Source organism: Coffea eugenioides, chromosome 1 (assembly GCF_003713205.1).
Source record: "Coffea eugenioides isolate CCC68of chromosome 1, Ceug_1.0, whole genome shotgun sequence".
NCBI classification, from domain to species: domain Eukaryota; kingdom Viridiplantae; phylum Streptophyta; class Magnoliopsida; order Gentianales; family Rubiaceae; genus Coffea; species Coffea eugenioides.
The window spans coordinates 41,932,014-41,946,167 of NC_040035.1; the positions used below are offsets into that span (position 1 = coordinate 41,932,014).

The 14,154-nt window shown below is 35.0% G+C and overlaps 2 protein-coding genes across 2 annotated transcripts; one reads left to right on the plus strand and one right to left on the minus strand.

Annotated features, from left to right (window-relative positions):
* Positions 1–1,211: 1,211 nt before the first annotated feature.
* On the plus strand, positions 1,212–6,590 carry LOC113772953 (serine carboxypeptidase-like 2). Its single transcript, XM_027317457.1, has 14 exons — positions 1,212–1,438; positions 1,557–1,702; positions 2,547–2,623; positions 2,873–2,995; positions 4,027–4,129; positions 4,607–4,644; positions 4,766–4,867; positions 4,989–5,075; positions 5,517–5,678; positions 5,780–5,851; positions 5,933–6,051; positions 6,134–6,247; positions 6,352–6,397; positions 6,507–6,590. Exons 1-14 carry the CDS (start codon positions 1,281–1,283, stop codon positions 6,588–6,590), a joined length of 1,431 nt encoding a protein of 476 aa, XP_027173258.1. The 5' UTR covers positions 1,212–1,280.
* Positions 6,591–7,962: 1,372 nt separating this feature from the next.
* LOC113775182 (cytochrome b-c1 complex subunit 9-like) lies at positions 7,963–11,908 on the minus strand. The gene is made up of 3 exons (XM_027319951.1): positions 11,673–11,908; positions 11,408–11,455; positions 7,963–8,278 (listed from the first exon to the last, which is right to left on the minus strand). Exons 1-3 carry the CDS (start codon positions 11,796–11,798, stop codon positions 8,231–8,233), a joined length of 222 nt encoding a protein of 73 aa, XP_027175752.1. The 5' UTR covers positions 11,799–11,908; the 3' UTR covers positions 7,963–8,230.
* Positions 11,909–14,154: the final 2,246 nt, after the last annotated feature.

Sequence of the window (14,154 nt, forward strand, 5' to 3'; positions counted from 1 at the left end):
CGAAATTGTTAAGAACATTTCCACTAAATTACATCCTAATCTAACATTGGACTCTATGTTTTTCCGTGTCCTCTAAATCACTTGCCCAACTTTACTGTCAAATATCCTCTATGTTTGTTGTCTTTCGACCCTTTCCCTTCAATGCCAAGACTTTTTGACATGAATATTCTTTTTCTATTAAATTATTGAATTAAAAATTACCGCAACTCACTTAATATCAATAATTAACCAAAACCTAGTTATGATATTATACCAGATGCTGAGATCCAAGAGCAAACGAAGAATCATTGAAAAATTAAGTGCATGACAATTTAAAGGGAGCAAATAAAAAACATGAAACTTCGAGTAGATACAAGATTAATGTGGTTTGACTCAATTATTAAATCTATATCTATAAAGACAAAACTCGATATGTGAGAATAATAGAAAAATCTAATTTGAATTCCGACGCAACCGTATTATGACATTTCTCACGTAGCAGGGAGCTCTTCCCTCATTCTAATTACATGTTACTACTTGAAACAAAAATAAGGCAATTTTCATAACAAGGTAAATTTTATTTCGTCCTTACGCCACCTTTTAAGAAGAAAAGTTTAAGTATGACACTTGGTAAAGAAAAGTGCATGTAACTTGAAAGTTGGGTAGCAACTTAAAAAATTCTTTAATAAACCAAACTCGTATATTAATTTTTTAATATCCATAACGAAGTTATCTTGTGCGGGGATTTTAGCATTGTATAATTTATAATTTGCTTGAAACATATTTTAAGTCGTTAGAATGAGAGAGCTCAAAGGATAGGGAGACCTTTCTTTGTTTTTTATTTGATAAATTCTTCTGATGAGTTGCTTTGTTTTGATCGATCATTCATTGGTACTTGGCAGATTTCTTCTTTTCGCAAACATTTGGACAGTTATTTATATACGGTTAAAATTTAGGTAAACTTAGTTTTCAAAAATTTAATAGTTGAAATTGTATTACACACCATTTGACCAAGTAATGTAACGTAATTACCATCTTTGAAAACCGGTGCTAAGTCTTTTCCATGCCCCTTTACAGTAAAGCTATCATTTCGAATGATAGTTCGATCCGGCAATGCATGAGTTGGCAAACAAGACATTTGTGTTGCTAGGGTCAGTTAAATTTGCGGCTCCGATAAGGCGATTCTCTGTAGACATAGCAGCTTGTGGGTTAGAGTTCCAAAGTTCCAAGAACTCTATCCAAGTGTCTGGAGTCTAAAGTTGCTCTGCCTAGTGCCCTAAACGAGAGATAGGCCAAGCTCTATGGAGAAGTTGCAGGTGCTCCTAAGGCATCCTATCTTCTGCGACCTGTTCTTGCTGCTAGTTTATGTTCAAGCATGTTCAAACCTTGCTATGGCTGGTTCCATAGTTAAGTTTCTTCCAGGATTTGAAGGACCCCTCCCCTTTGAACTCGAAACCGGGTGAGCCACTAAGTATAACATGTATATATATATATATATATATATATATAATAACACTAGAAATTAACATTGATCAAAACTTAGAAGAAATAGTTGATCCATTTTCTGATATTATCAGGTATATTGGAGTTGGTGAATCAGCGGATGTGCAGCTCTTCTACGCTTTTATCAAGTCAGAGTCAAATCCTCGATCGGATCCTCTTATCCTTTGGTTAGATGGAGGCCCTGGCTGCAGCTCATTTATTGCACTTTTCTTTGGGACAGGTGAATTCTAATGCCTTACACTTTGCATTAGGTGTCACCAAAAAAATAATTGCGGCACTTTTTTGTTCTTGATTTTGTAGAATTTTGAAACTAGGAGGGAGCAAAATTGAAAAATTTTGAATCGGATTCGAAATTTTCGAAATCAGTAATTCAGAATTTGGAACTGAAATCGGTTTTCTGATTTTGAATTATGCAAATTTGGTTCAAATTCAGTAATAGAATTTTTCAAATCGAAATTCGGAATTCTTATTTCGATTTTAAAATCATTTTTCATGTGTATGTAATATAACATTTATATAATAATAATAATAATTTTATATTCCTGAATTCGGTGAAATTGGAATTTACTGAATTTCGAATTGAATTCGAATAAGAAATTTTGATGCCAAAATTCCAAAAAAATATCGATTTCAAAATTTCGAATTACTGATTTCGATTCCATTCACACTTCGTACTTGAAACTCTGCAAAAAAGACAAAAGACGTTGTCTGGTTGATGAAGCTCTGTGTAAGGTCTTTTGTTTTGTTTTTTGGGTAAAAGTATTAATTTTATTTGTCGCGAGTAGCAACTGCTACAAACATCCATACAATAACTAACTACACATTCACATCAAATTAAAGATGCACATAGAAAAGCCCAAAATATAAACTAAGCTCCAAAAGCACACACCTAAATATTTTTTCATATGCATTGCTACAATAAAACTTTTGAAAAACATTCCTAAAACCAGCTAATTCAAATGGAGTCATAATCTTTATTTGTCTTTAATGTTCAAGTGATGATGACTGATAAACTGGAGTGCCAGCATTTGATCAAGTCACTGGCCCGTGATTTTCTGTTGCAGGACCAGTAACTTTCGAGCCATTGTCGTTGGAAGGCGCTCTGCCCAAGTTGGTATTAAATCCCTATACTTGGACCAAGGTAAACTCAAGAATTGAGTTTCTCTTTTCTTTTATTTTATATCTTAGACTCATAGAAGCGTTACGTAGTATTTATTATTATGTGATGTATTCTAGATGAAAAGGTTACTGCGATACATATATAAATAAGGTTTCAAAATTTTTTTTTTGAAATAATGTTCAAATAATCTTTATCCAAACAAACCTAATTTTCAAGATTAAGAATTCGAGTTGACTGCAAGATTGAGAATCATTTCTTGTTCCTTGTTAGGTTGTAAGCATCATCTTTCTGGATTCGCCAGTTGGAACTGGTTTTTCTTATGCTAAGACTGCAAAAGCTTCTCAATCTTCAGATTTACAAGCCTCTGATCAAGCTTATGAATTTATCAGGAAGGTACACGCCCATCAGTCAGCTAATTAATGAATCGTAAGGTTTCATGGAACGTTGGACAATTACTAATCAGGAAAATGCCATATTTGTCCCTAGACCCTTTATTATGCAAAAAGACCAGTGTACTATCATTAATTATTTTCCTTCTGAATAGTGGAATCCTGCATGGCTCTGCCCAAAATTGCCTCCATTGGATTCAAGTTCTCTATGAACACAGTTTTGATTGTATAGAACAGTTGACAGTGGAAGATGAATAAAAGTTGCATCAATAATAATTGGCTATGGTAGTTGATAGGTGAAACACGTTAAGAAAGCTCATCAAAAAGCCCAATATGTAAGTCAGGAACCCAACCCTGACCCAAAAGTTTAAGTCATTGATCTCGGGCCCTTACTTATATATTAACCGCTTTTTCTCCATCTCTCGGATCAATGTGGACGTAATCTTTTACTCATGAATCTAACAGTAGTTTTGGCAGTTAGCGTCATGGAAGCTAGAGTAGAGGAGGAGGTCAGGCATGTGGCTCTTGCATGGGGAAAGATCCCAAAGTCTCATGAAACTTGGCAATCTCTAGAATGGAATATCCCATTCACAGTGTTTAGTTAGTGAAATGTTTTGATACAGGCTCCTATGATAATTTGTTTAACATGTATAATGAGATATTCTATCTCTTGTACAAACTTGTCCCATATCAATAAACTTACAGTTTTACCTTGAAAAGATAGTGGAAGATGACTAATTTTGAATTTGATGCTTACAATTCAATTTTGGGTACAAATTTCAATAAGCGAGGCAATTTATTGTCTTTTTGCATGTTGTTGTATCTTAATGTGTACAATTGGTTTGCTAGTGCCTATAGTACACAGTGCAATTACAACTGTCAATTATAGAGGCTCGGGTGGGCGATATTTGTTGCGTTTTTACCCATTTGAACATTGAGTTAAAAGCTTGATTTCCCTTGAAATGGGAAAGAAATTATTGTTAAAAAGATGTTTACCTTTTACAAGATTGGTTTTGATATTTGATTATACTGCAGTGGCTACATGATCACCCAGAGTACAAGTCGAATCCATTCTATGTTAGTGGAATCTCGTATGGGGGCATTCCTGTTCCAATATTAACTCAACTTATATCAAATGGTAAGATTTTTTCAATGTGGCTCTTTACCCTGGGGAAGTTTTTTGGTTGTGTTACAATCTGATTATTGAAATTGTTATATAGAGATACGTAGGCATTGTAAGAGATCTGAATATACTATAAATGCTTTCTGTAAGCTTGTAGTATATGCTAAGTCTCTTTAGGTAGGAATATAGTTGCCACCTTAAGCTAAATGGGTTTTATTAACATAATGCAGAGCTTTAAGAGGGGAAAAAAGGTTAAAAGTTCCCTCAGAAATTTGCTGGCTTTTTATTCTTTTCTGTCAATACGTTTAAGTTATAAGACGCTCCAGGATAAAGCAAGAAAATGTTTCTTTGACCAGTTCAGAGTTCTACATTATCTCCTGCCACAAGATGATCAGTTCAAGTTTGCTAAATACAGAGAGTATAGGATCAATGCTTTGTTGCTCTATGACTAGTAAGGCACTAAAACTTACATGTATTTTGGTGTTCTTCCAGGAAACGAGGACGGCATTGAACCACGTATTGATCTTAAGGTCTGTACCTTTGATGATCTTCTCTTTTCTAGTCTACCTAATCTTGATTGTTTACATACTATTTGGAGAAAAATTTACCATCCTGAGTTTAAAACTGAGACGTTTCCATTTATGGCTTCAGGGATACATACTTGGAAATCCAGTGACGAAAGCTTTAGGAATTCTAAACTATAGAGTTCCGTTTGCTTATGGGATGGGGCTGATTTCTGATGAACTCTATGAGGTAACTTATTTCTTTTGTTTGTTACCTATTGATATCTCAGAACACTGTCATTTGTCACATGCATTCTTACAATGTAAAATTATCCGTGATTTTCTGATTGACCTGTATATTTACAATGCAGTCCTTGAAGGTTAGCTGTAAAGGGGAATATGAAATCATAGATCCTAGTAATCCAGTGTGTTCGAAAAATATGCAGGCATACAATGAGGCAAGCAATCATATCTATGCAATTTTTATGTGACTCTATTTTCAAAAATTAGGCAAGGCCTAATGGATTTACTTAAAGTGCCCCCTAAACTCAAGAAAGAGTGACAGAGTTAAGGATTGTCAGTATAACTGTTCCTAAATAGTGTGATATCATTTGAACAAGCATTAATTCATTATAACTTTCTCGTGCAATTTCGTAACAGAGTTGCAGTTAATGTTGGGGGCTTACACGAGCAGTGATTGAACACCATACTTCTGTTACGAAATTGTAGAAGTTAACAATGAATTATAATTTATTCAAACAATAACACACTTTCCAGAAACGGTTGTACTAACAATTGGTTGCTACCCCTTCCCTTTAATTTGCGGGCCACAAAGGTAGGAAGAATCAGAATAAAGGAACGGGCAACCCAATGATGCTGTTAATAATTTGCTTCTGCAGTTGGTTCGTAATATTGAGGTACAACATATCTTGATTCCCGTATGCCCTTCCCTTTCACGAGAGCCAAATAAATTATTTACTGGTGGGAGATCCATTATACAAATGTTGTATAAGAAGTTTGAAGAGCTAGACGTTCGGGAATCTACTCCAGTCAAATGCCTAGTAAGATACCACTTGTATCGTTCTATGTAAACTTGCAGATAAGAGCATCAGTTCTTGGTAGCACAACTGATCGCGTTTCTTCTGTTCACTGGCAATCGTAGACGGATTTGATTATGCTCGTTCAGCACTGGGCTAACAACAAGAGTGTCCAAGTGGCCCTCCATGTGCGAAGGGTATGTCTAAATTGAGCACTATGGTATGTAGCATTTGAATGCCGAAGCAAGCCTGAACTGATTTCTGTAATCACATTGCAGGAAACTATCGGACAGTGGTTAAGATGCAACGATTTCTTGCCATACACAGAAAATGCAGCGACTGTTGTACCATATCATGCAAACCTTAGCACTAAAGGTTATAGATCCCTTGTATACAGGTTTGGTACCTAACTTTGAATCTTAATGCATTTGGGTTAACAGTGATTTTAGGTACTGAAAGTGGAGTACTTTGTAATTCAGTGGTGACCATGATCTGTTGGCCCCGCACATTGAAACTCAAGCATGGATAAGATCTCTACATTACCCAATTATTGACGATTGGAGACAGTGGATTCATCAAGGCCAAGTTGCCGGGTTGGTTCAAGATTGAAAATGTTTCTTTCTTGATTACCATTAACACGAGATAAAAGATAACTTTACCCAACTAATCTAAATTTGTTCTGTTTTCCTGCTTCCAGTTACACAAGGACCTACGCAAATAAGATGACATTTGCAACAGTGAAGGCAATGCATCAGTGCAAGATTTGTTTACATGGTAACGACTAACAAGAAGGTTAGAACATTCTTGGGACTAACTAGCACCCCTTTTTTCTTTTTCTTTTTTTGGGTGAAGGGAGGAGGCCATGTTGCTTATGAGTTCAAGCCTGCCGAATGCAGAACTATGCTTGAGAGATGGATATCGCATCAGCCTCTCTAATCACTTCTGAGCATCAAATGTTCCACTCTTAAATATAAATTATTGTAACTTTGGGTCATGAGACGCTTCTACTCCAAGTCTCCAATGGATTGCCGCCTTATGGAGATATGATTAGCAGAAAAGTGAATAAAATGTAGTAGTTAAAATGGGAATCACGTTAGGCCTCCAAACCTTTCTATATGACTGTTGAAGCTTTTACTTTGAAAATGTGTCATTGAATTAAATTTCCTCAATTTTGCAATAAATAAAATTTTGAATTCACAGGAAAGTACAGGTTTGGCAAGGAATTCAAATATTTTTAAAAAAAAAATTGTTCCTGCATTAAACATGAATGGAGGGAATCTACCAAAGCATTTAAAAGGTGAAGAGGAGTAGGAAAAGGAATTTCTTATTCATAGTTGAAAAGCAATTTTCTTGAGAACACTTTTAAAACCTAAAGAATATCAAAAGAATAAATCCATCATGTCTAGGACTCATCTAATTATTGTTTAAGCAAAACTGTGACTCAAAAGTACCTTAAAAGTCTTTTTTTTTTTAAGATAACTCTAAATTACATGTTTGTGGTCACGAATGACCTGGTCATCGAAGGATTATACTTGACTCACATTTGAGTAAATTCAATCTTTAGAAATTCAATAGATCAAATTGTGTTACTCATCTCAAAAAGTGGTGCAACTTAATCTGAACTATTGAATTTTTGAAAACCGGATCTTCCAAGTTTTGGCTGAACGTGTTAAGGGTATCAAGATCTCTCTATTTATGATGAGCCCGGCAACATCGTTCAAATCCTGCTGGTGCCAAGGGAAATGGGGCACATGTGGGTGCATGGGCTCAAGTTTTTGCCTTCTCATATGGGAAGGAGGAATGCAAGGCTCATATGGGAAGATGAGACGTGCCCAATCAACAAAAAGCTCGAGGAGAGATAGAAGGTGAAGCGTGACGGAGAAAACAGAGAATAGTGTTTGAACATTCTCATCAAGTATTGGGTGGACTCTTTCTGTGTATGAAAGAAAGATGGCAAGGTATGATGCAGGAAAGCACAGAACGGATGGCGACTGAAACATGGTTAGACCTCAAGGTCCTCAACTCTTGATCTGTACTTTGATCAAACTTCAAAGGAGGTAGTGCAAATAACCCTCTAATGTTTTAAACAAGTCATTTTCTTTTCTTTTCTTTTTTTCGTTATTTGAAGGAAAACATTTACAACAAAAAGGAAAAAAAAAACAAAAAACAGTTATGTAAGTGAACTTTACATGCATTACAGTTTGTGAAATTCGTCAATTCTGTGTAGAATTCTGTTCAGTGGACTGAACATAAGCGCAATCTTTGTAAGAACCATATTAGTTTTACCATTGACTTAGCCTCCAAGGAGTAGCTTCAGTAACACCTAATCAAATAAACTTCTACTTCTCGTGAAAATCAATGTTCAAAAGCACATCGGGTTATCAGATGAACTTCCACACAAGGGAAAATATATCTTGACAGATAAAAGGTATTCTAACGGTTCAAAGAAACCTCAAGTCTCCAATCTGCATGCATAGTCCAATTAAGGAACTAATTATTAATGGATCATTGCAAGAAGTCTGATTTTGACCTGAAATGATGATGGACGACCAAAACTATCAAGTACAAAAGCTGATTCATTCACTCTGCCTCTGACCCAAAACTGGAATATCTTCGTAACGCTTCTGTAATGCAATATTTATGAATTTCAGTTAGACATCCATGAAGACCACGACGAAGGTAAAGCAGACATATCTATCATTACATAAAGCAGGAAAGTAAAAGACTAGAAGCATCCATTTCTAGAAGCAGAGAAGAATATTGACTATAAAAGACACAATTTGCAGAACACGAGCCAAATAACACGCAGGTTTAATTTCAATTATGATACTTACAAACCCCACTCGAATAGGGTACCAAATACAGTTCTAGACACAATTTTCAAAGCTTACTTTAATCCGGCAAGTACCTATGATCACTCAATAGAAACTTCGATGGCAGATTTTGAAAATAATAATTAGCATGATATCATAAGCATTTCAGCTATAGCATCACACATAAAAATCTTAATCCTGTTTTGCATGATCTAATAAAAAACTTATCTAAACAATTCTTACTAAGAAGCAACCATAGAAAATTAGAGTTCAATCTAATTCAGCTGATTCACTGCATGTTCTTTAGTAATCAACAGTTTGACTTGGTCTTTAAGTGTTCATGAATGTTCAATTAGTCAAATAGCTAACTAAAATCAGAAAATAAATCTTTGAAAAGATGGATCTAAATTCAAAGGTTCCTATACATCAATCAAGCATGGTACAAGTCTAAGGACAAGGAACACATGGTAAATCATCATTTGGCGCCACACTGGATAACATCGTAGTCATGAGAAGAGTGACAAGCATCTTAAATCATCAAAAGGGAGAATTTAAGCAGATAACTACTAAACAATACGCCAAAACTGTAGACAATACAAGGCGCAAGAAAGACTAAATAATAGAATTCCTTTGTTTGTATATGATACTTGTTTGAGCCTGTAAGAGCTATGCTGTACAGTATCTCAAATGAATTTCAGCTGCATCGAGTTATAATCCTACACTATCCAACATCTATCATGAGAAGCGTGCACAAAACACACTTCAAGCATCAGTTCAGAATTACCACAATGACTATTTTCTTCTCTCTCTCTATTTCCTAAAACAACAGGAAGTTAAGCCTAGGCATTTCAGCTAGTACCATCTAACTTGTATCAGTTGGCTGGGTTTATTGTCCAGTGTCTTGTTTATATAGCATGCTACAATCTTGCACAAAGAAATTGCAGAAACCTCTAAAATGATCAAAAATTAAGTGACTATTCACATCATATTTAACTTGTCCTTCTCAATTTCCAACAGCCCCTAAAAACTTTCCTTTACCCTGGAGAAAATACAAGTTTAATCTCCACTGTATTTCCACCTCATATTCAACTCTCACTTTCCTTTTCTCAAAGAGAAAATGCGATGAACAATTAAAGGAAAACATCCCTTCCCCAATTGACAATGTTTCGATTAGCATTATTTGAAGTAAATAAAGCAAAGGAACATTAGACAGTCAACTAGAAGGGGAAAAAAATACAACTGATCAAAATACTTCCAAGAAACAATCTTTCCTAATTCCTTATGACAAACAAAATCCACTTACATGGCTAAGCACCATACATCACTTAACTATAGGACATCTTCATTTAATGTCTATCTCTGCCAAAGAAATATACCTCTCCCAGCATGCTTCATCCCTTATTTATATACCTTGTACCTCTAGTATCAAAGCCATTCTGCAACCATGATTTTATTTTTTTTTCCCGAATTTATCAACCTTATAACTGGTCCCAGGAAGATTCTAAAAACTGGTGTGGCCAATGTGTTAGATCAAGGGAAGAAGGGCCAAGACCACCAACAGTACTATCTTTAAATTTAGCTGGAAAACAAGTACAGAAAAACGAACTATCTACATCCTGTAAGAACCCAAAAATTATATGTACCAAAGATTCAGGGATCCATCCCAATGGCTGCATCACAACAAAAATGCTAAAGAAAATCATTCCCTACCAATAGCTCATGACCCCTCAGAAACCAAATATAACTAACAATACATTCTTTATTGCCCTATAAAGGAGTCAACATAGAAGAATAGAAACAAAAAAGCACTCAAGGTCATTGGAGATTTAAAAAAAAAAAAAACTGCCAGGAAAGCATATCTAGCAACTACCCGTTCAGATTATTCTTATGGTTTCCCTAAATCCTTTACCCCAAATCTCCTCTCTTCTGTCTGAAAATATTACCATCAGTGCCCAGACCGTACAGATGTCATATTCAGTCTATGTATCTAGGCGATTTTGAATTTTTCAAAACTAGGGTATCGGTACACGGCCAAAGATCTAGAATTGGCTAGAGGGGGTCTGTCTTGCATCCTATCTGTAAGTAGCGTATTAAGAAAATATAATGACTTAAATACAACTTAAATTATGAAATGGCTATGCTTAAAAGAAAATTTCTGCTTGTATGTGTCTGAAAATTATCTCCACTGTTGCCAAAAAAACAACAAAACTTGTAAGAGTAGGAGAAAATAAACATTATACGTGGAATTCCAATCTAACTCTTGCACACACAACCAATGTACAATCTTTGCACCTTGATTTTCTTTTCTATTTTTGTTCTTGTGTTCATTAACTTTATGGTGTCTGAAGTGTTGGACAAATATCGCATACCTTAACCAGGGTCATCTGATTTGCAACACGTATATGGATGGGGACAAGAATAGTCCATGTAAAACAGCAGGAGGTACATTATTGGGGTGAGCTTTTAACTCTCAATGCACAAAAATAAGGTGAACAACACATTCAAAAGAACCAAGACTAAAAAAATTAAACCCCATGTATATGCACCAAAAAATGTATCTCTCACATGAAGGAAATGAAGTTCAGAAACCTGTGCAAAATGCAGCTCTCAACAGTAATCAGCATCATTCGATCCAAGCATTTTCAGTGCTAAGCCATCTCGTATCATTCGCATATCAAATGGTGAAATAACCATATACATAGAATTTTTCACATCTGTGTTCAACTATAAAGTGAACAACAATGTAGAGCAGCACATTTCAAGGTTCCGCAATGTCTTTTGCTAACATCAAATCTTTCAAATCAAATAAACCAATCAAAGTACTTTTAACGCCCAAAAAGAAAATTCAGCAACCCAAGAACCGATTGTGCACCTTAAGAATATGGAAACAACATAAAACTTGCAAACAATACAAGAAATAAAAGAGTAAAATTGTCGTACCCCAATGTTATTATGCTCCCAGAGCTTATGAACCCCATAGTCCACCACCTGCAGCCAATTAAAAAATTTAAAAAAAAAATTCCCTCAATCCATTAGGTCAAATTGAATCGAACCCATTACTTAAATAGACAAATTTTAACTAATTATCACATAAAGGCGCAAACTTTTTCCTTTCTGTGATTCTATGCAAAAACCCAGAAATTATATTTCTTTCTTTCTTTTTTTCAGATCTAAGGTGAATGATGAAGCAAAAAAAGGCACAGACCCGTTCACCGACGAAAGCTCCGACGATGACGAAGGTGACGTAAACAGGAGTGCGGCGCATAACAACTTTGTAGAGGCCTTCAAGAACGCCCCCTCCATTTCCTCGAGCTGCAGCTGGGGAAGCCATTCTGGAAATTTTCGACCAAATTCTCCCCTTTTTTACCTTCTGATTTCTGATGGGTTTAGCTTTTCCTTTCTTGGATCCTCAGCAGCCGGCGTCAATAAAGAAAAACAAATGCTGGGGAGTTGAGATTTTATTGGTTTTGGGACTTTTTCCAACGGAGCGGGTTAGATGGGTAGCTGAACCGGCTGGAGCTATTTCACTCCGGTTTAAAAGGCAACTCGAATTGGACCGCCAAATAGTGGATTTTTTAGTACAAGGAAAGTTGGGCATATTTCACTTGTATTATAAATACATTTTTCAGCTCATTTTTTCATATTTTTAATTACATTTTTATTACATATATACCATATAACAAAAAATGTTATAATAATTATTTTAAATAATATCTCAAATAAGACTATATTCAAACACACTCATTATTTTTTGATGGTGAATTATTCAGGTGGTGAATGTTGATTAAATTTTGGTATTGCAAAGTTGGATATCATAGAATGACACATAAATACAAAGAAGAAAAGAAGACAAGAGAGATGATTAATGTAATATAGAAGCTTAAGAAGGCAAAGGACAAGACATGGACTCATGGGCTGTAATCATGTGGTCATTTAAAAATTCTATAGGCCAAAATTGAATGACTGGTTTAGGCCCAACCAAACTAGCTTGTTCAATCTGGAACTTGCTGGTTTTCAGAAATGTAATAGTAGATCCATAGATGTTGGAAGTTTAAAATCCAAAAGCTTTGGACATAATAGCATCTTAATTTGGAATTTCAGCTTGGCTTCTTGGCATTTCACAAAGTCTGCAAGGAGGAGTGTGACTGTGTGAGGCCTATTTTGGATGGAGGGATTTGACAAGAAGAGAAGAGAAAGGAAGGAGTGACCTCATCTCCCTTTTGTTTCGAAGTTTTTGAGTGGTAGGAAAGTAGATGGTTAAAAGATGAATCAAATTATTCGACACTTAAATCGAACTCGGTTTTGTAAGAGGTTGCTTGATTCACTAACTAGTCGAACCAAGCTGGAACAGTTTTTTGTGTTTGATAACTTTCAAATTCAATAAAAAAAACTCGTTCAAATTCGATTTAGCAACTAAACAAACCAAACTTGAACAAAATTTCAAACTCGTTAAAATAATTAAATAAATTAAAACACTAGGGTGTTCGATTTAATTAGACTCATTTACACCTCTAAGGAAAAGAGAAGAAAGGGGGGAAAATAGAGGATGAATAATTAAAACAACTTTCTCAATAAACAGAAATAGAAGGAAAGTGGACGCAAAGCTTCCAAGCTTATTTAAAATGCCAAATGTGTCCTTGAAATACCATTAAAAAACTATTAATATCCAACATAGTGAAAAATCGTTCCATTTCTTTCCTAAATTCCCAAACAACTTGAAAATCTATTCTCTTCCTTTCCCTTCCTTTCTTTTCTCTGGTAATTTAAACTTTCTCCTCTATAATTCTCTGCAAAACTCCCAAAGTAGGCCTGTGTTTTGCTGGTTTCATCGAAGGAAGTTAGCCCTTGTAGTTTGCAGAAGCACTTTTGCACACAGCCCATCATGGAAGAGCAGCATAAAAACACATTGGTTTGGGCCTCGAGCCCCCGTCCAAACGCAAAATTTAATTTGTTTGTTAAACAATACCAACAATTATACGTAAACAATATTTAGGTAGATTAAGATTTAAGATGACATATTTTTAAGTAGATAAAAGGAAAGCCAAACATATATTTTTTGTCCTATAAATTCAGAAACAAAGGGATTTTGTACAACTTTACAGTAAATTTTTCAAGCAAAAGTACTGAATTTCTGTATGCAGCATTTTTTTCTTTCGTTTATGTTGCTTCAAAAAAATGAACAAAGAACTTGTTGAGCTTGTGCACAACTTAAATCACCAAGGCAACTTTAATTCTGGTTGAGCTTGATGATAATTAGCTATGGCAAGCTTGATCAACATCGAACCTCCATAGCTTTTGGTCCAATTTAATGAATCTTGTAACTTGACCATACTCAAACATTTTTTTTGGGCAAATTATAGTTTACCCTCCAGTGATTTAGTGTTTTTTTGCATAACCTTCCTATGATTTCAAAAGCTATACATAATCCTCTCATGGTTTGGATTGAAGTGTTAAAGTAATGGAAATAGTCATTCGTAACGGAACTTTTGAAAATGTCAAAATTACCCTTATAAATATATGACACACTAACCCTGTATGATTTTTATGTTTTACCACATAACCCCTTTATGGTTTAATGTTTTACCATATAACTCCCTTATGATTTTCAAAATATATAATAATCCCCTTTGGTTAAAAAATAATTTTCAACTTTACATAAGGGTATTTTTGATATTTAAGATGACTCC